Here is a 27,281-nt window from a genome sequence, read left to right as displayed (position 1 = left end):
ATTAACTAACTCCTCTGAAGTTAGTACATCTCCTTATTTCAAGCCATTGAGGCCTCACCTACAGAAACCCAAAAGTTTTAGCCAACCAAGCTGTAGTACATCAAGCACTGAGTATAGTGCAAATAAAAAAAGAAAAGTATCATCTCCAACTTCCGAAGATCCTACACCATATCTCATCCCTTTCAGATTTGGACCGTCTCAACCTTTACCTCCCTTAAATAAGGAAAGTTTTCCTAATACAGACAATGATAAAAATAAGTTAGTAGATTCCTTAGTACTTCTTTTCTCAAGTTTTATTCAAAATATTAATTGTTTAGAAGAGGCAAAATCACTTGACATGAATTTGTTAGCCAAAGGTATTAATAATGTTCTAGATAATATTTTAAAAAATAACTCATCTAATGACGAACAAATCTAAACTCAAAATAATACAATGGAATGCTCGATCAGCTGTTGCTAACAAAAACAGCCTTATTAACTTTTTAATAACCGAAGATATTGACATAGCTTTAATAAGTGAAACTTGGTTTAAACGGGATGTTGTATATATTTATAGAGGTTATAATGTGATACGCGAAGATCGCGATGACGGCTATTCTGGAGTTGCTATTTTAATTAAAACTGGTATTCCTTTTGAGCGCATAACAATTAAAAAAAATTATATTCAAGACTTGCTTGCTTGTGGTATTAAAATCAACTATAAACAAAGTTATTTAAGTTTACTCTCTGTATATAGGTGCCCAAAAACTAAAACCAAAACCGAAGATTGGGATAAGTTATTTTCTCAACTAAAACACCCTTGTATCATTGGAGGAGATATGAATGCACATAATTCTTTGTGGGGCTCATATAAAAATGATAATATAGGCCATCAAATTGTGGAGACAATTCAGAATTTAGATTATGTAGTAATGAATAATGGACAACCAACTTGCCAAACGAGTCCAGGAAACTCAGATTCCATGATTGATGTCACGTTTTGCTCACCATCCCTTTTTGATAAAACTTCGTGGTCTGTAGATCTTGATACCTTGGGATCAAATCATTTCGTTATAAAGGTTGTGATCGATGTCTTGGGAAGTAATGCTAATACCATTTATCCCAGTACTAAGTGGAACATTAAAAAAGCAAATTGGTCATTATACTCTCAGCTTGTTGATACCTTATTAAACGAAAAACCTCACACATCCTTAAATACCCAAGAAAAATATAATTTCCTTATTGACTGTATTAATGAAGCTTCTAAACAATCTATTTCTGAATATAAACCATTTAAATGCAAACGAACTCCCCCTCCGTGGTGGGATTCGGAATGTGATCAATCCGTTGCAGAAAGAAAGAAGGCATTAATAAACTATAAAAACAATTCTTCTCCTGAAAATTTTTGTAAATGCAAAGAAGTAAATGCTCGTGTCAAAAAATTCCTGAAATTAAAGGCCAAACAAAGTTGGGTTGCATGGTGTTCAAAATTAAATAAACAAACTCCATCTAGTCTTATTTGGAATCAAGCAAGAAAAATGAATAGGAAAAAAGTTAATTTTTCATTACCTCTAAGTAATTCATGGGTAGACGATTTTTTCGATAAAATAGCTCCACCTTACGTAAATAACCAGTTAGATGTTATTAATTCTAAAACGCTTCCATCTGATCAGAATCATTTTCTCCTTACACCTTTTTCGAGAACTGAATTAGAATTTGCCCTTGATAATCGCGTTAGTACCTCACCAGGATACGATGCAATCAAATATCCTATGATACAACATTTACCAGATAACGCAAAACAATTACTTTTAAATATATTTGACCAGATAATTATTGAAGGCAACAGCATAATAGATTTTAAGCGTATTATAGTCGTTCCTATTCCCAAACCGGGGAAAGACCCTAAATTAGCTGAAGCTTACCGACCGATATCATTATTATCATGTATATTGAAGACTCTCGAACGGATGGTTAAGATTAGGTTGGATTGGTGGCTAAGGGATCAAAATCCTTTACCCGCTAACCAACATGGTTTTAAAAAAGGTTATGGAACTTTAGATTCCTTAACAACTCTTGTGGTAGACATTCAGAACAGTTTTTCCAGGAACAGTTATGTGCCCGCTTTATTTTTAGACATCGAAGGTGCTTATGACTCTGTCTCTCTTTCAATTCTCCAAGAAAAGATGATTACATTTTTTAATATTCCATCACAGTTTGCTTCTAACATTGTAAACCTGTATAAAAATAGAATAATTTATTTAAAAAATAATCATACTCTTATAGGCCCTAGACTTAATAATAAAGGATTACCTCAGGGCTCCGTTTTGAGCCCTATTTTATTTAACATTTACACAGCAGATCTACACAACATCACTATTAACAATATTGCATTTAATGTTGTACAATATGCTGACGATTTCTGTTTGTACACAGAACACAAGAAATATCAGCAATCCATTGAAAACTTGAATAGTGTCTATGGTCTCCATAAAAAATGGTTTATTGAAAATGGCTTTGAATTATCATGCAGTAAATCACAAGTTTGTTTATTTACCAGACATAACTTTCCTAATATTAGCACAATCACCTTAGGTGGGCATAAATTTTCTTTTAAAAATAAAATTAAATATCTTGGAATGATACTCGACCAAAAATTGACCTGGAAGTTACATATTGACGACATGTTGAACAGGTGTAATAAGGGAATAAACTTTCTTAAATCAATTAATAGAACTTGGTGGGGATCGGATGTTGAAGTAAGTTTATTATTTTATAAAGCTTACATACGATCTATTTTCGATTACGGCAGTGTTTTGTATGGATCAGCAAGTAATGCACTACTAAACAAAATCAACGTTTTACAGAATTCAGCCTTACGAATATGTCTAGGAGCTATGAGATCCACTCCAGTACAAGCTTTATATTTGGAAGCCTTGGAACCTCCTTTAAATCTAAGACGAAGTTTTTTGTCCAAAAAATATTTAATGAAAGTATACTTAATTAACCCTCTTCTATACCAAAAAATAGTGACTTTAAGTTGCCATGATCTAACCAATAAATATTGGCAAAAAAAGAAATCTCCCTTACTGTGTGAAGCTTATAATCAAAATATAGTACTCTTAAAAAATATAGATAAAACGAACGACTTATTCAAAAACTACGCGTACTCTTCTTTCTTTTCTCCTACAGATATTATTGTACCAAATTATAGTGAAAACATATATTTAAATAAAAATATTCTTTTATCCATAACGAATAGTTACAATGAGTCAATAGCTCTATATACAGATGCGTCTAAATCTGCAGATGGAACTGGATGCGCCTTTTTTATACCATCGGGACATATAGAAAAGAAATTCAAACTGAAACCGGAGACTTCGATTTATACAGCAGAGGCTATTGCAATATATGAAGCTTTACTATATGTAGCTGAATTTGATTTCGCCCATATTATAATTTTGTCTGACTCCTTAGCAGTATTGAAATCTCTTGGTAAATATGGACCCCCAAACATCCAAGACTGCCCATACATTTATAAAATTAAACATATTAAACAAAATCTTTTAACCAAAGGAATCAATGTACATTTTATCTGGATTAAAGCACACGCAGGTTTTGAACATAATGAGTATGTCGACTTATTAGCCAAAGAAAGCGTTTCATCCGATACCAGTATTCTACATAAAATAACACTGACTGATAGTATAATCTCTTTCAAGTCAACACTGCATCGGGAGTGGAGCTACCAGTGGAAGGAATACTCTTTTGTGAATCAAAATAGATACTCGTTAATTCAGCCCGATATTCCCAAATTTCCTTGGTACAAGTCTTGTAGAGCTTCTAGAAAGTACATAACTTCTATTATTAGAGTACGATTCGGGCACGCATGTTATCCAAAACATTTATTTAAAATACAGGTTTTGGATAATGATAAATGTGAGCATTGTGAAGAGGAAAGTGATTTAGATCATATATTTTTTGGTTGTTCTAAAAATACAATTTACTCATCTAAATTAATAAATGATTTATTAAAATGTAAAGTAGCAACTCCTTGGAATATACTATATTTATTATCACTTGGTTCTGTAGATGTATACAACTCTTTAATTAACTTTTTAAAAGACAGCAAATTATCATTATAATTCCCTTAAACATTTTTAATTAATACCTTTGGTAGTTAGTAGTTTTAGCTGTTAAGCTTAGTGTTACTTAATACCTTTTAGTTGTTATCTTTGTTTTAAACCTGTTTTGTATAACTTGATAACTTGTATTCCTTATGTGTCTGGCAGTATGACGGTAAGTCTAAGCCAAAATAAAAAAAAAAAAAAAGTTCCCTTCATGCCCATTCCATCCGTGTTGACAGTTCATTGATTGGGGCTTTCCCTGTTTTTTAATAAATAAACTTCTAGTTAAACCACTTATCCTGCTAGTCCAAGAACCAAATTGGCTTGTTAATTGGCTGGTTATTGAACTCAATACATGATAACAATTTACCCAGAATTTGATTTGACATACAGCTGATAAGCAAATAATATGAAGAAATAAATAAATATAATGAAAAAATGATATAATTCAAAATAAAAAAGTTGAATCAAATTAATGTCTTTCATTATGGTTATCCTGATAAAACATAAACCAATAATAAAGAAACAAACATTTTGTGAAAGAATAAGATCTTTTGTAGTATATCAGATTATTGTCAACAATTTATCAAGACAAAAAGCTGGAGATTCTGCAAGGCCAACATACAAGATCAATATAATACTAAGCTTATTTATTTTTAACATTATGCATTATTTGCGACAAATGTGGTTAGTCTGATCAAAAAGATAGGGTGTGTGAAGATATCCACAGCTCCAGCATGTTACCCACAAATAAACAATATTTTACTCCTTATGTAACTCTCCACGTTAGTATGACAACAATTTTCGGCCCATTTCAATTGCATTTTCAACTTAAGATTCAAATCTTAGACATAAGAAGAAACTAGCTTACCAGTGTATCATTTTCTGCAAATGAAGCTGTAGCCATTATTGCTTAATTAATCTGAGCAAGATCTGTGTGAAATATGTTGAAGCATTAATTTGTTGAGCTATCTTGAAGCACTAATATATCGGGCTATGTAACTTGCACTTTCTTATTGTTTTTTTTTTATTTACAAAACTTCATTATTACTGTACCGTTGTGGAATAGGAATACATGGGTGCAAGCAATGAAAACATTTATCAAAGGAAACAAAAAGATTTTTTATTTATCAAGGAATCTTGCTCTTTCTGTTATGTGAAGAATTATATGTCTATCTCATTTTAAGGTGGGGAGTTAGAATGACATAAACCTTTCACTGTCAAAATGAAGGCATGTGTCATGTCAGTTATGTGTATTGCTTGCTCCAACTAGAACATTTTTTCCAGGGATACTCATAATATTGTAAATTAATATAGAAACATTTTTCATTTATTTATTAATATGAGGTAATCATTAATTTATTTTAAATAATAAGGACATTATTCCTTATTGCTCAGATGCACCCATTGAAACTGTCAGGTGTCAGCTGTCACTGTCGCCTGTCAGCACGCGATCGCCATATACAGGGTGTAACGAAAATACAGGTCATAAATTTATTCACATATTCTGAGACCAAAAATAGTTTGATTGAACCTAACTTACCTTGGTACAAATGTGCGTATAAAAAAAGTTACAACCCTTTGAAGTTACATAATGAATATCGATTTTTTCCAATATATCGAAAACTATTAAAGATTTTTTATTAAAAATGGACATATGGCATTCTTATGACAGTAGCATCTTAAGAAAAAATTATAGTGAAATTTAGACACCCTATAAAAATTTTATGGGGGTTTAGTTCCTTTAAACCCCCCAAACGTTTGTGTACGTTCTAATTAAATTATTATTGTAATACCATTACTTAAACACAATATTTTTCAAACTTTTTTGGCTCTTAGTACTTTTTCGAAAAGTCAGTTTTTATCGATATTTTGAATATTTGTCAAATCCACCACATATTTGTATATGGTTAAGTACGATTATGGAGACTTGGTAATAATATGAAAATTTATGTGTGATTTACATTTTTAGGTATAATTTGAACCGTATTAAAAAAGAAGCCATATCTCGATAAAAGGTGCCTTCTCGAAAAAATACAAAGAGGCAAAAAAGTTTTAAAAACATTGTGTTTAACTAATGGTATCGCAGTAATAGTTTAATTGGAGCGTACACAATCATTTGGGGGGTTTAAAGGAACAAAACCCCCATAAAATTTTTATGTAAACATATTAAAAAGAAGCCGCAACTCGATAAAAACTGCCTTATCGAAAAAATACTAAGAGCAAAAAAAGTTTTAAAAATATTTAGTTTAACTAATGGTATCACAATAATAATTTAATTGGAACGTACAGAAAACTTTGGGGGGATTTAAGGGAACAAAACCCCCATAAAATTTTTATGGGGAGCAAAAATTTCACTATAATTTTTCTTTAAGATGCTCCTGTCATAAGAATGCCACATATCTATTTTCAATAAAAAATCTCTAATGGTTTTCGATATATTCGGAAAAATCGATTTTCATTTTATAACTTCAAAGGGCTATAACTTTTTTTAAATGCATATTTGTACTAAGGTAAGTTAGGTGCATTCGAACTATTTTTGGTCCCAGAATATGTGATTTAATTTTTGATCTGTATTTTTGTTACACCCTGTATAATAGGAAAAACACAGGCTCGGTTTGAGAAATTTTTGGCAATCTACGAGGGAACCGTAATTTAAATTTTAAGACGTTAATTTAGTAAATTTGACATAATTTATTGTGTTCTTATTTATTGTATTACCCAGAGACCTATTGGGTTGTGAAGATTAGGTAAAACCAAAAAAAGTTAAATCAAGTTTTCCATTTCAGTGGGACTTTCCATTTTTTAATTTAATTTTCCATTGCCAACAATATTTTTTCCGATTATAGCGCCATCTATCCATAATTCGAAAAAAATGTCTCAAATAAAAGTTATTTACACGTCATTATTTACGTTAGAGATCTAAGTTGACATTGTTGCCCAATTACAAAAAATTCTTGAAGTCATTTTAAATCAAATACATCACACAATTTTTGCGGAAGTGGATTATACAGCAAAACAAATTAATACTCAAGGTAAATAAATAAAAACTTTAGAAATAGAAAACAACAATTAAGTTATAATCTTACGTTAAAGTACATAATAAAAACAGTAAATATAATGAAATAAATACTTATAGTTACGAATATAAACAAATATGAAGTGACATCACCGCAACTGTCAAATAAATGTTACCAATTTATGCCAAAATATCACCTTCGTTCGATTATAGTTACAGTGTATTCCGGACACATGTGCTTTATAAAAACACTTTATAATCCATTTATACAAATTAAATGAAACATATTATTGTGTATTTCTTTAAGTTAACTAAATATTCTTAAATATTTCGTGTTGGTATCATGTGACGTCACGGGCTATGACGCGGATGACGTGCAACGGTAAGTTATGTAAGACGGAGTATATTTGTACGTAAGGAATCCAAATCTGAAATAAAAAATGGGAGCTCCTACTTAAGATTTTAAAGTAACTCTCCACCCCACCTCCGTGGGTGGTCGTGTTTGATATATTTCTAAAAAATATTGAACACATATTTTTCAGTTTTTTGATCTGATGTTCATTTCGCGAAATATCGCGTGGTTCCAATAAATTTTAAAGTTATGTACTTGTTTGGTATCATTCTCAGTTACTGGTGTTTGGTATCATTCGATAGATTTTTGAAAGATATTGAACACGTATTTTTCAGTTTTACGATCTGACGTTCATTTCGCGAAATATTCTCTTTTTGTGAAAATTTGTAACCCACCCATTTCCTTAGGCCCCACGCCGCTCAAATAGTTAGATTTTTATATATGCACTGTTCTATATGTACTTACCTTATCTTAATCTGACAATTTTGAGTTTTTCTAAGAACAGATTTTTTTTCGGGCCCCCTGTATTAAAAGTCTATATATGGTTGGAGTACATTTACAGGGTACAAGGTTTCTTCCCATGTGATTTTCTGACGCGCTTGGGTAACTGCAAAAATCCCCGCTTGGGCTCCCCTACCATAAATTTGACATACAAATGTAAGTAATTCTTTGCTGTAAAATCAATAAACAACTGGATATGGAATTTATTAATTGAGTGGAAAATTACTAATAACATACATAGAAATAAAAAACAAATGTCATTCATAAATGGTTTATTTTTAATCTTCACATCACTAATAAACACATACAAAAATTTAAGATACTCGTGAGTATTTTATGCATTACGGTTTTTTTTACTATTGTAAAAGTAAAATGAATACATATGTACTTTTGAAAAAAGAAGTGGTGGATACATAGGTGCCTTTAAAAATTGTAAAAACACACCTTCGAAACGAAATTAAAGTATTTTACTTTTCCGAAGGATCCAGAGAAGTGAGAAAATAACAATTAGTATTTATGTATTCAGATCTTAAAAATTAAAATGTATATTTAAAACAATTTCAAGTTTAAGAATTACAGTGAATATTCCTTTTTAGTAATATAAAGTTAGTACAATTTAAAATACAGTATTAGTCAAGAATGTGAGCATAAAAGTAACTTTAACCACATATTTTTTGAATGCAAGAGGCATAAACACCTAATCAACAACCTAATTAAAAGAATTATAAACCAGAACATCCCACTCCCTCTTAATATTCTCTTTATACGTACATACTTGTGACGATAATATAATTTTATCGTCTAGAATACGTCAATGTATTAAGCAAAACGTGTTTTTATACCATCTTTCACAGTATAAAAGACGAAACGGAAAGCCATTTGATCATTGTCGGTGAGTTAAACGGATAATAATCAAGAAGGTATAATAGATGAGACCCGACCACATTCCGAACCCCGTCGGCTTGGCGTGATGAGCGATTTCGACGTTTCATTTACCCATCCGATACGAGAGGTGATCGTAATTCCTTACATGTCTTTCCGCCTGAGGAGTTGAGCGAGATGTCCTCTCCTTATATACGTCCATTTAAAATTAATGAATAAATGCAATTCCTATCATGCGTCGTTTTAGTATCATTCATTCATGTATCAAATATCGTCACATCGGCCCGGAGTTTACGAAAGTCCGATATGTAGATTGTAATTAACAAGTAATTAAAGCTAATTATCTTATCTTTAGTTTGGTTTTAAAATAAATATCTTAAAGACTGACTGACTTATCCTGACTTCGACTAAATTTGCTACCCGAAAAGACAATGTTTGACTGTTTGGTATCTTTTTTGTCGGATATTAAAATAGTATTGTAATTTGTAATTAGTTAGTAGAAGTAGTTTTTTCAAACTACTCATAAATCCTAAAAAAAAAACAGCTAAAATGTTAAAAATAAGCAGGATTTTTAATAAATTCCCACTTTTTGGAAAAATATTATGACCGAGGAAATATTCCCATTTTTTAAATTCCCAGGAAAAAATAGTTGATTAAATCGAAAGTGACATTATTATAATTTAAAAAAGGTGCATTTTCCTTAAATAAACCTAAAAGTATTCATGATACAGAAACAAAAAAAATCAAAATTTTCAGTAAAAGAAATTCTACAATTAATGTTTGAAACATTTTTTTCATATTATGAATAATTTTAGATTTATTTAAGGAAAATACACTTTTTTTTATTTTAAAAATGTCATTTTCGATTTAATCAACTATTTTTTCTAAACTAAACATTTGACCGGTTAAATTACATGGTGTCAATTATACCTAAATAAAGTTAATTTCAAGTGAGAAGCTATTCATTTATATTAGGATTGTAACGACGGGGATTTAATTTTTACATTTCAAAAAGAAAAAAGCAGAGAGCGACTTTATTTTCGTCATAAGTCAGTCAGTTCTTATGCAAAAATTTTTTATCAGAGCTTATTTGAAAGGTTTTTAATGAGCTTTGAAAGATGTCTCTTAAGTTTTCCCAAAAAATTGCACCACATTCGAGTTATTTGAGATTAAAGGTTCTCCATTTCTATATTCTTCGAAAATAACCATCCCTTAAAGAGCAATAACTCAGTCGTTGTTGGGTTTACATAGGTCTTTCAGACGTCAATCTTTTTGATTTTTTATTAGCTACAATTTTGTTCTTAATGATTTTTTCTATAAAATTAATTTTTTTTTAGTTATTCATAAAAAACGGTTATAAAACGTGCGTTTTTTCAATGAAAAATGCATAGTGTCAATCGCAAACAACTTGGAAAGTGTCAATTTTGCAAAAAAATTTTTTAGAACAAAATTTACTCAGAATTGGTCACTCTGTCGATTTCCATAATTATTTTGATTAAAAAATTGTCATTCCCTAGATGGGGTTGTTTTCACTCCCAGGGCAAAAGCGCACTTCGGCATAGGGTAGATTTTGACAAAGGTTATAATTACTACCTAAATCCAAATTTTCAATGAAATCTACCTTGGTTCTCAAGATTCTACGAGAAAATGGCTGTTGATTGGACTATTACACACTTATTGTGATGTAAAATTCCCGGGAATTTATTCTCGAGGGAATATTCCCAAAATTCATATTTTCCCGGGAATTTATTATTTACACCGAAACTGATTTAAAAAATAGTTATTTATTACATTAAATGGAAACTTATTGTTGGATTCATATTCTAATTAAATCAGGCAAAAAATAATTCAACAACTTCTCAAGTTCAAAAATACAAAAAATATAGTTAGTGAAAAAAACTTATACAGACATAACAATTACTGATATAAAAAAAACGAATAGGCCTATAAGTAGTAACATAAAAAATATCATGAGTCTATTCACTCTCACTGTCATCAAAGAATACTCCATCCAACTTGCTGTCATTTACATTCATTTGTAATTTATCATCGTCATCATCATCCTCACGGCTTTGATCTTGCACAACCTCGTCATCGACCTTCTCTTCGTCAGGTCCATTCTTATCAAGCCTACCATCGGTCGACGTCGTTCGGCTTAAAGAACCTTCCTTTGGAGTGCTGTTCATTATAGTCTTTTTATCAATAAATTAAACTTCTTTTAATCCTGATTAATAAGTAATGTTATTCTGACAAAACAAAATCGAATTGACCTAATTTAATAAAATTATTTAGTAAATTTACTAGTATAAATTAAATATACATATTATTTTTTGGTAAGTTTATTCCCTATTTGTCCAGATGCCAACACTTTAAACATAATGTACATTTAGGGACAAATAAAGACTCGATACTTGCTTTAAAACAGGCCTAATAAGCGATGAAAATACTGTAGAGTGTAGAGTACCTCGCTATGTCAGTATTTTCAGATAAAAAGTAAAATTTTGTTGAAGCAGATCACACTGAGACACATACATCCTAAAAAACAGCTAAAATGATAAAAATAAGCAGGCTTTTTAATAAATTCCCACTTTTTAGAAAATATAATGACCGAGGGAATATTCCCATTTTTAAAATTCCTTCCCACTGGGAATATTCCCAGTCCACATCACTACACACCTGTAAGGCTTTTACCCAGTGTGAACTTTCGCATGTCTATTCAAAGAAATTTTATGAGTAAACTGTTTAAAACAAATTTCACACTTGTAAGGCTTTTCTCCAGTGTGAAACATCAAATGCATTTTCAAAGTATTTCTTCGTCTAAATTGCTTCAAACAGATTTCACACTGGTGAGGCTTTTCTCCAGTGTGAACTTTAGCATGTTCATCCAAAGCATTTTTATGACTAAACCGTCTCAAACAAATTTCACATTTGTAAGGAGTTTCACCAGTGTGCACTCTCAAATGTATTTTCAAATGAGGTTTGCAAGAAAAATGTTTAAAACAAATTTCACACTTAAAAGGTTTTTCCCCAGTGTGCACTCTCAAATGTAGTTTTAACTTACATTTGTAAGAAAACTGTTTAAAGCAAATTTCACACTTAAAAGGTTTTTCCCCAGTGTGCACTCTCAAATGTATTTTCAAATGTTCTTTCTGAGAAAACTGTTTAAAACAGATTTCACACTTGTAAACCTTTTCTGCAGTGTGAACTTTAGCATGTTTATCCAAAGAATGTGCATGTCTAAACTGTTTGAAACAAAATTCACACGTATAAGGTTTTTCCCCAGTGTGCACTCTAAAATGTCTTTTCAAATTACTTTTTTGAGTAAACGGCTTTAAACAAATTTCACACTTGTAAAGTGTTTCTCCAGTGTGCAGTCTCAAATGATTTTTCAAATGATCTATTCGACTTAACTGCTTTAAACAAATTTCACACTTATACGATTTCTTCTCCGTATGTGTTCTCAAATGTGTTTTCAAATCCCCTGCTCTACTAAACTCTTTGAAACAAAATTCACACGTATAAGGTTTTCCCCCAGTATGCACTCTAAAATGTCTTTTCAAATTACTTTTTTGAGTAAACAGCTTTAAACAAATTTCACACTTGTAAGTTTTTTCTCCAGTGTGCAGTCTCAAATGATTTTGCAAATGGTCTATTCGACTTAACTGCTTAAAACAAATTTCACACTTATACGATTTTTTCTCCGTATGTGTTCTCAAATGTGTTTTCAAATCCCCTGCTCTACTAAACTCTTTGAAACAAATTTCACACTTATAAGGCATTTCTCCAGTATGCACTCTCAAATGTTTTTTCAAATTACCTTTTTGAGTAAACAGGTTTAAACAAATTTCACACTTGTAAGGTTTTTCTCCAGTGTGCAGTCTCAAATGATTTTTCAAATGTACTTTCTGAGAAAACTGTTTAAAACAAATTTCACACTTATAAGGTTTTTCCCCAGTATGAAGTATCAAATGTGTTTTCAAATGGTCTTTCTGAGAAAACTGCTTTAAACAAATTTCACACTTGTGAGGAGTTTCTCCAGCATGCCGTCTCAAATGATTTTTCAAATTATCCATTCGACTGAACTGCTTAAAACAGATTTCACATTTATACGGTTTTTTCCCAGTATGTGTTCTCAAATGTGTTTTCAAATTCCCTGCTCTACTAAACTCTTTGAAACAAATTTCACACTTGTGACATTTTTCTCCAGTATGCACTCGCAAATGACGTTTCAAAGTAGCAGCTCGATTAAACTGCTTAAAACAAATTTCGCACTTATAAATAGATTCTTTTAACGTTGTTCCTTCAGTGTTTGCACTTATTTGTTGATCTGTAATGCATGGAGCTTCACTTTGAATGATTTCCATTCCTTTCTGAGAAAACCCTAAAAAAATAAAAACTATAAAAACTTTTTAGTAACACAAAGAGTAATAAAATTTGATAAGAATGAAGTTGATATGATAATAAATAAGAATTACAGTCGGAAAAATGAAAGAATACCCATGAACGAACATATAAAACACGCTGTATTTTCCTGTCACCGTGTCACAAAGAAAATTGCCTAGCGCAAGTACATGTAACAATAATTATTACATGTACTTGCGATAGCCAATTTTTTGTGTGACGCGGTGACAGGAAAATACAGCGTGTTTTATATGTTCGTTCATGGGCATTCTTTCATTTTTCCTACTGTATTTATTAATGGATGTCATATTATGACATACGGGTAATACATGTGCGCCAATGGTAAATATTAAATTCTTAATTGTTTGTCAAAAAATGTGCAATTACGTTTTAAAACCCACTTTTCATCTGCATATCTCAACCGGTTTTAAAGCAATAAATAAATCGTCAGTTTGTAAGAACAAATTCAACACCCCCATCTCAGAAACGAAGCATTTGCAGACATACGATTATAAAGCAAACTGTCATTATTTTTTCATGCAGAATTACTCCTTAAAGTTTGCCATACTTATTTAAAAACACCTTGTACTGATGAAGAACATGGCTAGTTGTTAAAGTACCTAAGTTTATTATGGTCCAACAAAAGCGAATGAATCAAAAAACAAAATGTTGAGAAAACATGATGCTATAGTCGAGTTTTAATTTTAGTATTTTATAAACGCTAGAATATTCCACAGGGTGATGCGAACTTTAAGAAAAAAACACAGTTTGGTACACCCGGTATACAATGAAAATTTACCTGTTTAGCAACAATATTATTACAGCGGTATTGTTAAAGAATAATGCTATAACATTTAAAAATCACTTAAATCGGACAACAGGTTTAGGAAATTCGAGACATCAAAAATGACCAAACTTTTAAATGGGCCGATTTCTATGCACGCAAGTTTATTTTAATGTATCTTGTACTTTGTTTGTACTGTACCGTGTTGTGTTTTATAAATGTAAATTATTTTAGAAACAAAAAATTTCTCTCTCTCTCTCTCTCTCTCTCTCTCTCTCTCTCTCTCTCAAGTTCCCCCTACATATTTTTATCACTTCTCTTACCTGAGTTATCTTCATCTGCTTTATTTGTCACGTCTTGAAAATCTGAGGAAGTAAATAGCTGAGTCTCTATATGTTCTTGACAACCTTCTGGAAACTCTTCCTTAATTTCCGCTTTTAGTTCCATTTCTAATAAATATAAAGTATATCACACAATGAATAACTATTGCACCTAACTTAACTATAGCTACTAACTACAATGCATTCATGCATTGCAATAATCTAAACTACCTGTCAACAGGAGAACTCACATATTGGCCTTCAGACCCTAATAAAATACCAGACCTCCTTGACTTCTATATCACAAAAGGAATTGACAACAAATTAATCACAGCCTAGACATGTCTTCAGATCACAATACAGTCCTTATGAACATGTACTCTGATATAACTCAGAATCCAAATCCACCCGCTTTGTGCAATAAAAAGACCAATTGGGATACTTTTCACTAAGTATTAGATGAAGCAATAGATTTAAAAATACAATTAAAAACACCTACAGATGTTGAATGCTAAAAAATCGCCATTTCATAAGAGTTGTAAATAGATTGAGATGTAATCACGCTCTTACCCCCCTTCATATGTACAGTTTGGGTCTCACAGAGTCACCTAACTGTGAGTGTGGAAAAGAAGGTGATCTACTACATATTCTCCTCGAATGTTCACATCAATCACAAAATATAAACAAATCTTAATATATTAAAAATTCCACTTCCCGTCTACCTGAACAATTTGATTTTTCCTGAAGATATTAATACAATAAAAACAATTTACGAACATATCAAAAAGTGTAAATATAAATTGTAGCAATAAAATTTACCCTGTATTTAAATAATTTTGTTAAATCAAAGCAGGCATGTTTGTTAAAACAAAACAAACATGTTTGTTTTGTTGTTTATTTTTTAAACTCTGTAGCTTTAACTAATTACTGTATATTATAATTAAAAAAAAGAAAAGAAGAAAAAAAAAAAGAGAAAAAAAGCAACAAAAAGAGAAAAAAGCAAAAAAAAACAAAAAAAAAACAAAAAAAAACAAAAAAAAAACAAAAAAAAAGAGAAAAAAAACCTAAAAAGATGTAAACCTCCGAGATGTTGAATCGGGGTTATGTCTTAGCGTAGAAAAAGAAACAAATAATAAAAAACAATAATAAAAAAAAATAATCAAAGAACAAATTAAAAATATAATAAAAAAAAATACAAAAAAATATTTACAACCAAAACAGTGTATTTTTATATTATTTAGATAATAAGTGTAATATGTTAGTTTGTTATGTATTTAGAGTTAGAAATACAGAAAAAAATTCCTCTGATGAAAGAAAAATTGTTTGTTTTTAAAGTAACAAAATGTCTGGCTAATTGGCTCGGCCAAGGCCATCAAATTCACACAAAAAAAAATGTTGAATGGGCGATAACTAACCTCATAAATAACATACAGAAAGCTTCCTGAGCAGCAACTACAAACAGTCAACAACAAAAGAATATTGCCCTCCAACTATAAAAGAAAAAATTTCAGAGAAAAGAAGGCTAAGAAGAAACTGGCAACAAAAGAGAACAGTGAGCAATAAAAATAAATTTAATAAAGCAGCAAGGGCACTAAAAAAATAATACTTGAAATAAAAAATGATTCTATACAAAGATACTTAGAAGAGCTTACATCAACAGAAGCCACTGACTACTCACTAAGTATGGAAATTCACAAGAAAACTAAAAAGTGCTCAGACACCAATACCACCAATAAGAAAAAACAATGGCAAATAGGCAAGAAATAACATGGAAACATATCAGCAACGACTTTGAAAATAAGCGATATTGTGCAGCAGCGATTCTTGATATAAGCTAAGTGTTCGATAAAGTCTGGCACAAAGGTCTACTCTATAAACTAAAAAACCTATTGCCTCATCCGTATTATGAATTTCTAAAATCTTAGCTATCTGACAGATTTTTTCAGTTAAATACCATTACTATTAAATGCCGTATTAGGCCCAATGCTGTACCAGATTTTACCTGCAGATCTACCAACCTCAAGAACTACAATAACAGGAACCTTCGCAAATGACACTGCAATACTCACCTCACATCATGATCCAGTAACTGCCTCAAGAAACTTACAAGCCAGCTTTAATAATATCCAAGCATGGTTAAAAAAATGAAAAATTCGAGTTAATGAGACCAAATCAATCCATGTTACCTTTACACTAAGAAGAGGTATTGGGACCGTGCAAGTTCGGCAAAACGACCCCTATTTCTACGCTCTATACTAAAATTCGCACTTTTAATTATGTTGGCCAATTATATTAGTCCTGGTTACTGGATAATTGTCAAGGCCATAGTCCAAAAAAATAATAAGAAGAAAAAATAAGATTCAGGTTATGTTATGAAAATGTCAGCAATTGTATGTAGTAAATAAAATTAGTTATTAAAAAGGCAGTACTGCAAGCAAAATAAAATTAATTAAATTTACCTTTATATAATAATTGCATATCATATCAATATTGTGGAGCAATATATAATTTTTCTGCTTCATTGACAGAAGGTATGAAATATACGTCAATTTGACAATTTCAATTGACAATATGAATTATTTAAGATAGTTGCAATATTTCTCCGCGACTCGCGCAGGGTCGTTTCTCGTTTCCCCTTCCAAGTACTTGCACACCTCGAATATGTCCACTGTCCACCCATGTTATTAAATAATTGAATGATTACTCAGAAAAATTAAGTCAAATATTTAGGTTTACATCTTGACAGAAGTTAACATAGAATTCATATACAGTGCGTCCACAAAGTAACGCATAAATTCATTATTTCGTAAACCAGCGACTTTAAGGAAAAATCCCGAAACAGGTCGATTTTTATTTTTAAATTACATTTTTTTGGTATATTTATCATACTCGTGACGTCTATCTGGGCATGATGAAGTAATCGATCATTTTTTTAAATGAGAATAGGGGTCATGTGATAGCTCATTTAAAAGGGTATGTAATTCTTTATTCACTATATAAAAATTGATAAAATTATTTATACAGGTGTCCAAAAAATGATTTTTTTAAATTTAATTAATTGACACAAAAAGATGAATGTATGTAATTGTTTAATTCCAAATACATTTTACTGCTGTCAGAAAACATAAAAATGTTTTATTTAAAAAATAAACATTGACTTTCGGTTAAATGAAATGTTCGAATTGTCTAGAGGCAGGTGGGTGCAGCTTTAACATTGAATTTAAGCAAAAAGCAATATTTATTTGTCAAATAAAAATGTTTTTCCTGTTTTCTGACAACAGTAAAACGTATTTTGAATTAAGTAAATTATGACCATAAATTCTTCTTTTTAACTCAATTAATTTAATAATTTTTTTTTTGAAAATCCTGTATAAATAATTATGTTAATGTTTATATCAGTGAATAGAGAATTGAATACCCTTTCAAATGAGCTATCACATGACCCTTATTCTCATTTAAAAAAATAATTAATCATTACATCATTAAGCCCAGATGGATGACGTCACTAGTATGATAAATATGCCAAAAAATTGTAATTTAAAAATAAAAATCGACCTGTTTCAGGATTTTCCTTAAAGTCGCCTGTTTTCGAAATAATGAATTTATGCGGTACTTTATGGACGCAATATATATTTACAAAATGAAAATAATTGGGACTCAAACTAAGACAACTTTACTGGCTATTTGGCAGGAAATCACAGTTAAATATAACAAATAAAATCTTAATATATAAAGCCATACTGAAGCCAATATGGATGTATGGCATTCAATTATAGGGTTCTGCTAGCAATTCAAACCTAGAAATTGTACAAAGATTGCAGAACAAAGTTCTGTGAATTATAACCAATGCTCCATGGTATGTTTCAAACAACATAATAGAAAAAGACCTCCAAGTTCAATCCATAAAAACTGAAGTCACAATTCTATGCTTGTAACAACTTTTTATCTCGAGCACTAAGATGGGCAAATATTCACCCTGATCTAGATTTTCTGTACCAAGAGCTGAATTCATTTCGGGCCTCAGGCATATGTTTATTTGAGTAGTTGTGTAATTGATAGTAATTGTTGTGATATGTAAATATGAATTAAGTGTTTTAAATTTGTGATATTTATATTTTATTGTATTATTATAACTATTTTATTGTATTTTAATTATTGATACACATAAGTATATTGAAATATAAACTTGTAATCCTATTGGGCAACAGCCCGTTGAATAAAAATAAAAAAAAATTTACTTATCGTTATGAGTGATAACAGATTATAAATTAAATGGAGCTAAATAAAAAAAACAATGAATAAAAATCAATGGAGAATATGTAAACAACTTAAGATATGCAGACAACACCGTCATTATTAGAGTAGAGTAGAGTATTTATTGGTAATAATGTACAAATGTACTTTTACAGGTCAGCAATAATTAAAATTGTCTAAAATTACATTAAAAGTTGACAGTACTTCAGTAAAAAAAACCTATTACTAAAATTTAAAAACTAAACACTAATTAAATTACAGGACAAAACAAAATTTAGATCTGAAGTACTCCTCAAATGAGTAGAAAGCACCCATCAGAAGATAATTTTTAATTTGTCTCTTAAATTGGTTAAAATCAAGACTTTTAATAGATATTGGTATACAGTTATAAAATTTCAATGCTAGGTATCTGGTTCCATTTCTGGTCCTCTCAAGTCGACTGAAGTCTGGTACAAGGGCATCATGATTTCTAGTCTGATAAGTATGCTGTTGTGTTTTATACAGATCTACATTTTGATGAACATACAACAGGCACTGCATAATGTACACAGAAGGTAGTGTGAGAATCCTCAGGTTTCTGAAAGACTGCCTACAATCGTCCCGATAACCCTGACCTGTGATTATGCGAATACACTTTCTCTGCTGACCAAACACCTTATCTATATGGCAAGAGTGTCCCCAGGAAAGGATTGCGTAAGTTAGTCGTGAGTGAAAGTTGCTGTGATATGATGTAAGAAGGGTTTGAAGGGAGGTAACCTTAGATAGGTTTCTAAATAAAAAGAGTTGGCTTGAGAGCTTTTGGGAAAGTTTCAGTATGTGCCGTTCCCAAGTGAGTCCCTGATCAAGATAAACACCAAGAAATTTAGCTTCCTGTGAACAATCTGTTAAAATGGGATGTGTAATGGTGTTATGTCTTAGGGTAAAGTTCACTGTTTGTGATTTTGAGTTATTGAGAGAGAGAGACGATTTGCCAAAAACCATTGGAACAAATTGCTCTCTGTGGTCTCAAGATCAATATCACTGATTTGGGAAGGGTGGTAACTTTGATAGCATGTAGTATCATCAGCAAATAGGACTGTGCTTACCGGGCCCTCTTGTGAAAATCCCAAGTCATTTATATAAATGAGAAATAATATTGGACCTAGAACTGACCCTTGAGGCACTCCATACATCAAAGGTTTTTTATCAGATTTAAGCTGGTTAAAAAACACATATTGAAATCTATCTGATAGATAAGACTCAATCAATTGAATAGACATAGGATGAAAATTATAGGCATGTAATTTTTTAAGAAGAATACTATGAGTGACACAATCAAAAGCTTTAGTAAGATCAAGGAACGAGGCAAGGGTATCAAGAAAGTTTTCAAATCCTTCCAAAATACTGCCTGTAAAATGATCGATAGCAAGTGTTGTTGTTTTGTTTTTTCTAAATCCAAATTGCTGCACTGCAAAAAGCCGATTAGATTCAAAATAGTCATTGATCTGCTTCTTTAGGATTCTCTCAAACACTTTGGAAAAAATTGGCAAAAGAGAAATTGGACGAAAGTTATTATGATCATCAGCCGAACCTTTACGTTTAAAGAGAGGTATGACTTTCGCAGTTTTAAACACTGAAGGAAAAATTATTGCGGACAGTGCTGAGGGATTGCAATAACTTTTGAATGTCATAACCAGAGAGGAAGATAGCTTGGGGCTGAATATAAACACAAATAAAACAAAAGTAATGGCTGTTACATGTGCACCAAATGCCGACATTAATATTCGTATCTATCACAAACAGAACCCATACAAAGATTGTAAGTTGGTTGCTGGATAAAAGTTAATTCGCATTTTACCGAACATCATGGACCGGCAATGTCCTCTCAAAATATTCTGTAGTGTATTTTAAACCAGGCCGTTCTGTGACAGTGCTGACATATAAGAACATCCTGGCTTAAACAACACTACAGAATATTTTGACAGGACGTTGCCGGTCTGGGAAGGGATGTTGACGTTCCGTCAAATGCAAATCAACCTTTACAAACGATCTTGACCACGAGGTCAAAATATGTGCTCGTACAGAGTATGAATGTTTTATTATTATTTATTACAGTCTCCTTTGCAAAGAATGAAAAAATTCCTAACACACTAAGTACCTTATCATTGAATAGTCGATACCAATTTGTAAAAACATTCAATTATTCCATATTGCTATATAGAGCGGAAACATGGACTCTCGGAATTACAAGTATGAGGAGTATAGAAGCTTTTGAGATGCGGATTTTTCCAATGGATGCTGAAGATCTCTTGGACAGAGCATGTGACAACAAAGAGGTGTTGAGAAGAATGGGGCCTAAGAGAGAACTCCTAAATTTTGTAAAAAACAGAAAAACGAGATATCAAACATATTTACAGACAAGAAAAATACAACCATCTATGACTCACAATGGAAGGGAAAGTGGAAGAAAAAAGAGATCCAGGAAGAAAATGCTCCTGAGTGAATGTAAGAGACTGGAGAGGCATGGACACACATTCCATACTAAGAACAGCTCAAGATAGAGAGCAATTTGCTGTAGTTATAGCCAACCTTCAGTAATTGGGAAGGCGCCTTAGGAAAAAGATATTGACATTACTTAATACATACTACAATTTTTACCACTTGTCTTACCTGAATTATCTTCCAGTTCATTTTTGAAGTTTTCCTGATTTATGGATGGTTGGTTCTCTGTATCTGTTTGGTTATATTCAAGGAAGTGTTCCTTAATTTCAACTTTAAATTCCATGGCCAATATATAAACTGTATGAATTATATATTAAAAATATATAAAATGCTTTCACTGCTCTATTCCCCCAAAAAATGACCACCTTTGTCTTTGATAAAAGCTCGTCGTCCAGCAAGGTGACAAACAAGGGGCAAGGAATCAAAATCAAATTATACCCCCTCATCTATGACTAAAAGCTAACAAAACAAAAACAAACAGAAAGCAGCAGTTGCAAGTTGCAGTGAGTGCGCAGCGGCAGTCTGCAGTCACGTGGCAGTAAAGTGACAGTAGTGACACATGTCGTATGTCGACACTCTTGCATAGACATAATAAGCATAGACTATGCATACTGAGCAAAATATTGCAACGCACCAGCAATGGATCATCTATCTCTTTTTAACAAGTGCTCTTGCGCATGTCACAGACAAAGATGGCTATACTACTGAAAGTAAATATTGACCAATGACGTCCTTGATATAACGCATGTCATGACTCAATGTGAAAATACAAAATTCCCCAGATATTCGACGTCCTGCTTGTCATAATTGCTGGAACTAGCAAATGGCATGGCAGATTACAATGGCAGCGAGCAGTGGCGGAGTAGATTGGACGACTGTCTTAAAACCATTCTTATCTAAAAATTATGAGACTTCTAATACAGCAGAACTGATAGAACTATGTTCAGCTATTGTAAAAAGGTACGTACATCACCTATTTGTTAATATCGATACGAATTTTTTGATGATGTAAATCTAAAAATACTGACAGGTTTTTTACCAGTCATTTTGTTTATCCTATTTTTTGTTTTAATTTTAGCGAATCCGAAATCTTGCGACACAAAGAGAGTAATAAGAATTTCTTCAATTCCTTTGCGGTTCTAGCTTCAGATTATATTAGCAGTAGTACTAGTGGTTGTAAGTATGATCTACATTTTCAGTTGTACAAATGTCCTATACCAGTGGCAGTCAGTGCCAAGGGAGGTTATTATGTCTCACGCGAACATCTTTTATAGTCTTTTAACTGATTTCTAAAAGTATTGGTCCAAAAAAGTATAAGTAAGCAATTCTCAGGGATATGCAAATTAACTTTGAGTCAACATCTATTGTTTGAAGTTCTGTGATCTCTATACATATAAGTAGATGTTACACCATTTGGAATACAAATAATAGATATAATTTATATATCATCCTTAAGGAATTATTTGCTAAAAGATAAATATAAACCATAATAAAAACATGGTCATTTACATGCTAATCAATTGTGTATTGTTTTATCAGAGACATACAATGTTTACATACATAGCTTAGTTTGTGGAAAAGTTTAATATTTTAGGTACTAAATATTTGCACAAATTAGGTTGTAAATATGTTCAAAACATCCATACATGAGAGAAATAAGGACTCTGACCTGGGCCTAGATTCCGTGCACTGTAGATATCTACATGTCGCTTTCTATCGATATTTGAATTTTTAGCTTTAATTGAATTATTTTCTAGTTTTGCTAGGTTATACTCTAACTGATAAACTAGAGCAAAACTAGAAAATAAGTCAATTAAAGCTAAAAATTCATATATTTTGATATTCAAATATCGATATAAAGTGACATGTAGATATCTACAGTGCATGGAATCTAGGCCCTGGTCAGTTATTTGACAAGCTTATTGTGGATAGTTGACATTATAGATAATTTCCATTCTTTTGGTAATTCGGCACCATTTAAGCAGCCTTGAAAGAGTTTTCTTAGCTGTCCCTGGAGTTTGTCTGTACCTACTTTCACTAATTATGCAGGGATATCACCAGGACCAGGAGATTTTCCATTTTTCAGGGACTGTAATGGTGGTGAATTTATATGTATAGCTATTGTGTTCTCTTCCATATTAGTAAATTCTGGTCTTTGTTCTGTTAGTAATTTTTTGAAATATTCTTCCCATTTTTCTGTTGTTATTGGTGATACAGTAAAACCTGTCAGTAACAGCCACTAAAAATTAAAGAACTATTGGCTGATATAGAAAGGTGCCGGTATTGCCAGTTTTTGTAGTCTATATATAATTGGTTTGGAGAATTTTTAAACTGGTCGTTAGTACAGGTGGCCGATTTTGGCAGGTGGCTGGTAAGACAGGTTTTACTGTATCACCAATACATCTATACTTACTTTATAAAAAAAATCAAATTCTTGTTGTGTATATGTCTTTGTTTGTGAATGTTTAGTAAGTACCAGTTAAAAATAAAAAAATATGATAGTTTTAGGGTACAATTCCGACAAAGACGGTAACTGCAGATGTCACTATTTTACACTATTAATTTGTATGAGACTGATACTGACATCTGACTGCAACTGCTGTCCAGTAAAACATCAGTTGCCAATAATTATGCATATTAATAGTGCAAAGTAATGACGTCTGTCATGGGGACAACTATAACTGCCGTCTGCTGCCTGGAGATGTTGTCAGAATTATACCTTTACACATTATGCTCCTAAATCATTTTAATATGTGCTGTTTCTGTTACTGTGGTAACATTGTGTAAAATTTTGTAACATGGTGTAACATTGTTATTGTTGTAAATATTGTACCAGAGTTTGTTATTAAAAAGATGGGCATCTTAACTCCTATAAATTGTTTACTTCAAACGTATTGATTATTGTTAGTTATTGTTATTAACAGAGTTTGGTATGTAAAGGCATCATAATTAAAGAAAGAGGCGTGTCTTTAGGCAAAGGTTTTTATTAAAAAAGACAGAAATCTTAGATTTAGGCAACATATAGACAGTATAGGCAGATAACTTATTATTTATTATACAAAGTAAATTAATTTAATATATTAACTTAACGAAATATATTGACACAACATAACATTAGTATCATCATAAATTAATAACTAAATAAGTTAATTAGTGCTAAACTAAGTGCTTTTCAATATTTTTGGTCCTAAAACTGTCCGTAAAATTAACATATTTTAAAAGATGAAGTATTTTTCAATCCTAATAGCAAAATTAATAATATTGAAAATATTAAAAATATTACTAAAAGATTTTTAAATTGAAAACTTATTGGTACATTTCCCTGGTGACACCTACAAGGCTTCTACAATTTGCAAGCCAAATGGATGCTGCAGTGAAGACAGTAGTACCAATAAGTTTTCAATTTCTCTTTCTTTCTCCCCTTCCTTATACCCTTTCAGGTGTCGGATTTGGGTTTAATTTAGCTACATATTCACCCATCTCTTCCATTCTTTTCGGTCCTGTGCTATTAGTTTCATTTCTTCTAGCGTTTTCTGTTTGATTTTTCCTGCTTCTACTATTTGCTGTATCCATTTTTTCTTCGGCCTGCCTTTTTTCTTTTTTGTAATATTCCTTGTTTCGTGAATTTTCCTTGCTAGTCTACTAGGTTTCATTCTCATCAGATGTCCATACCAGTTTAATTGCCTCTTTATTATTTTATTCATTATTGGTTCCTGTTTAGTTATCCCTCTTATTGTCTCATTTCTTATTCTATCCCATTTGGTCTTTCCGGCTTTCCAAAGCCGTCCCTGACTTTTATATTTAATTTTGCTAAACGGCTGGTCTTAATCTATTCTCGACAAGTTTTTTGTTCCTGATTTATTTTATTTAGTGTTTGATTATAATATGCTTAAATATTAGGTACTGGATTTTTGATTTTATGAATATTAATCTAGGCATGCATTAACTTACAGTTTTTCTGAAGGCTTTTGCGTTGTGTCGTACACTGCACTTTCCTTTAACTATTAATCTTACTTTTAATATTTTATTATTTGTTTATACCACTTAATTTTTGATTTTTATGAGAGCTAAATTTTTCACGTTGTTCACTTTCGATTTCCAGGACCGGACCAAGTTTTCAATTTAAAAATCTCTTAGTAATATTTTTAATATTTTCAATATTATTAATTTTGCTATTAGGATTGAAAACTACTTCATCTTTCAATTGCCAGATGACGCTAGTCACCTAATACCTTCACTTCGGTTGCAATGGGTGGGAAAAACTCTTGGCGCTGGTCAATTAGGGTATGGAGAACAGTGCCTACATTCTTTCCGATGAGGCTCCAATAAGAGCCGAAAATCTTGATTCAGAGGACTGGACTGCGCTCCGTATTCTAATTGAAAAGTAGGATTGTTTTGCCTTCGCATTGCAACTGAACAAAAATGGTATACATTTTTAATTTAACATATTTAACTTTTGTCCTCTCTCTAATTGATAAATTAGCTTGATGTTCTTGAAGTGAAATACCCTATTCCTATTCTCTTTGAAGTTTCTTCAATTTTTTCCAAATTTGCTTTGGTGATTGTGTATGTCTGAGCTCCGCCATATTTGACGATGGAGATGACACAAAAATTAAATTTTGGTTAGAAATTTCTGAGATATTTTATTATTTTTCAGTAAATAATAGAGCTTTCCAAAGGCAACCAATCCCATTCTTACACTTCTAAATTGTTAGGTTGTTTGGTTTCCTTTATTTGGTTATAAATTTAACCCAGATACAGTCAGAAAAATGAAAGAATACCCATGAACGATCATATCAAGTACATATTTTGGATTTGCTGCCTTTTTCTATAAATAACAAACGAGAGAGATAGATTATTAAGTGTTGTCTACAAAGCAAAAACGTTATCCAAGACATATGCAGTTACATATTTATAACTGACAGAGTGAGACGGTGATACAATTGTTCAACGTAATTATATTAATTTAGTAGAAAATTTAAACTCACGATTGACTATTTCTGTACTTCTAATGTCATTCTTAGAAAAACATTCAACATCAGTAGAGATAATGATTGTATAAACTACTATTCGAGTAATCGTGTTGGTCAACTATAATCTGACTGATTCGATTTCTGTCACTTTGACAGTGAAACTGGGTTAGGTTCGGTAGAGTTTATAAATTTTAATGATCAGTCGTATTTACTTGAATAAATTCAGTTCTTTTAAGAGCTATTTTGATATTGTATTGTATTTTTGGTTTGGTAAGTATTTATTTAATTAAAATACGTCAATAAAATTTGTAAGTAATCATCTGTCAATATGGTTAACTTCTGTCTATGAGATCGCCAAACATGTACATATTACTCTGACTTTTCAATCATAGTGTATGAAATTACAGATTAGTATATTTTTACGAATGTACATTTATTTGCAGATAATGTCTGGAAAATGATCTGGATACCTAATGATCCGAATTCATTAAGTTTACTTTCATTTTAATCAATTACTGCAGCTGACATAAACGACATTTTTTAAATTCCTGTTACTATTTACGTCCACTGGCAACTTTAACATGGAGAAATTCATAATACTATATTTGCTTACTCATTTTTTTGTATTATTAATCTACATCAAATAATTAATTACGGTAGTAATAGTAACATATATCACCAATAAATATATTATTATATTATCAGAAAAAGAATAACATCTCAAAAATTTTTTGATACATTCTTACGTAGCGAAAAATCGTACGGTGGGGTACTAGTCACATCCATTTATTTTCAGTATTAACTTAGTTTAGACTTTGGGTGCGTTCAGGCGACCATAGCGGCTGACTGTCAGCAGAAATCGGCTGAGTGGTTATATCCAGCCGTGATAGAGAAAGCTTAGTAAATCTCTTAGAATGTTACAGGGTGTTCGATAACACAGTGGCAGACCAAACTTATGTTTTTTTTAATGGAACACCCTATATTTTATTTTATATTCGAAATCCTGTTAACTTCTCCATCACAAAAATATAAAGGTTTGTAATGTTATACAGGGTATTTACAAAGTTATAACCAATTTTATATGAAAATCGTAACAAGTTCAACTCCCTGTATAAATAAAAATAAGCACAACAGCAATGGTTTATTAATGCCATATTTTTTATTTATTGACAAAATTTTTAAGAATTATTGATATTGCTAATTTTTTT

The 27,281-nt window shown here is 31.3% G+C and overlaps 3 protein-coding genes across 4 annotated transcripts in view; 1 reads left to right on the top strand and 2 right to left on the bottom strand.

Moving 5' to 3' along the window:
* LOC114328394 (protein vav) overlaps positions 1 to 5,232 on the bottom strand; it is a 123,496-nt gene extending 118,264 nt beyond the window's left edge. For both annotated transcript variants that reach the window (XM_028277230.1, XM_028277231.1), the window contains exon 1: positions 4,978 to 5,232. In XM_028277230.1, coding sequence (XP_028133031.1) covers positions 4,978 to 5,013 — 36 coding nt within the window. In that variant the 5' untranslated portion in view covers positions 5,014 to 5,232. The remainder of the gene's footprint in view (positions 1 to 4,977) is intronic.
* A 4,930-nt stretch (positions 5,233 to 10,162) lies between these two features.
* LOC114328395 (zinc finger protein 271-like) lies at positions 10,163 to 21,637 on the bottom strand. Its single transcript, XM_028277233.2, has 3 exons — positions 21,269 to 21,637; positions 14,369 to 14,494; positions 10,163 to 13,241 (listed from the first exon to the last, which is right to left on the bottom strand). The coding sequence occupies exons 1-3, from the start codon at positions 21,381 to 21,383 to the stop codon at positions 11,548 to 11,550; spliced, it is 1,935 nt and encodes a 644-aa protein (XP_028133034.2). The 5' UTR covers positions 21,384 to 21,637; the 3' UTR covers positions 10,163 to 11,547.
* Positions 21,638 to 21,892: 255 nt separating this feature from the next.
* The window catches only part of LOC114328390 (E3 ubiquitin-protein ligase UBR4), a 193,332-nt gene continuing 187,943 nt past the window's right edge, over positions 21,893 to 27,281 (top strand). The window contains exons 1-2 of the mRNA XM_050651407.1: positions 21,893 to 22,060; positions 22,179 to 22,276. Coding sequence (XP_050507364.1) covers positions 21,924 to 22,060; positions 22,179 to 22,276 — 235 coding nt within the window. The 5' untranslated portion in view covers positions 21,893 to 21,923. The remainder of the gene's footprint in view (positions 22,061 to 22,178; positions 22,277 to 27,281) is intronic.

Source organism: Diabrotica virgifera, chromosome 5, assembly GCF_917563875.1.
Source record: "Diabrotica virgifera virgifera chromosome 5, PGI_DIABVI_V3a".
In the NCBI taxonomy this organism is placed as follows: domain Eukaryota; kingdom Metazoa; phylum Arthropoda; class Insecta; order Coleoptera; family Chrysomelidae; genus Diabrotica; species Diabrotica virgifera.
This window is presented reverse-complemented; position numbering and strand designations above follow the sequence as displayed.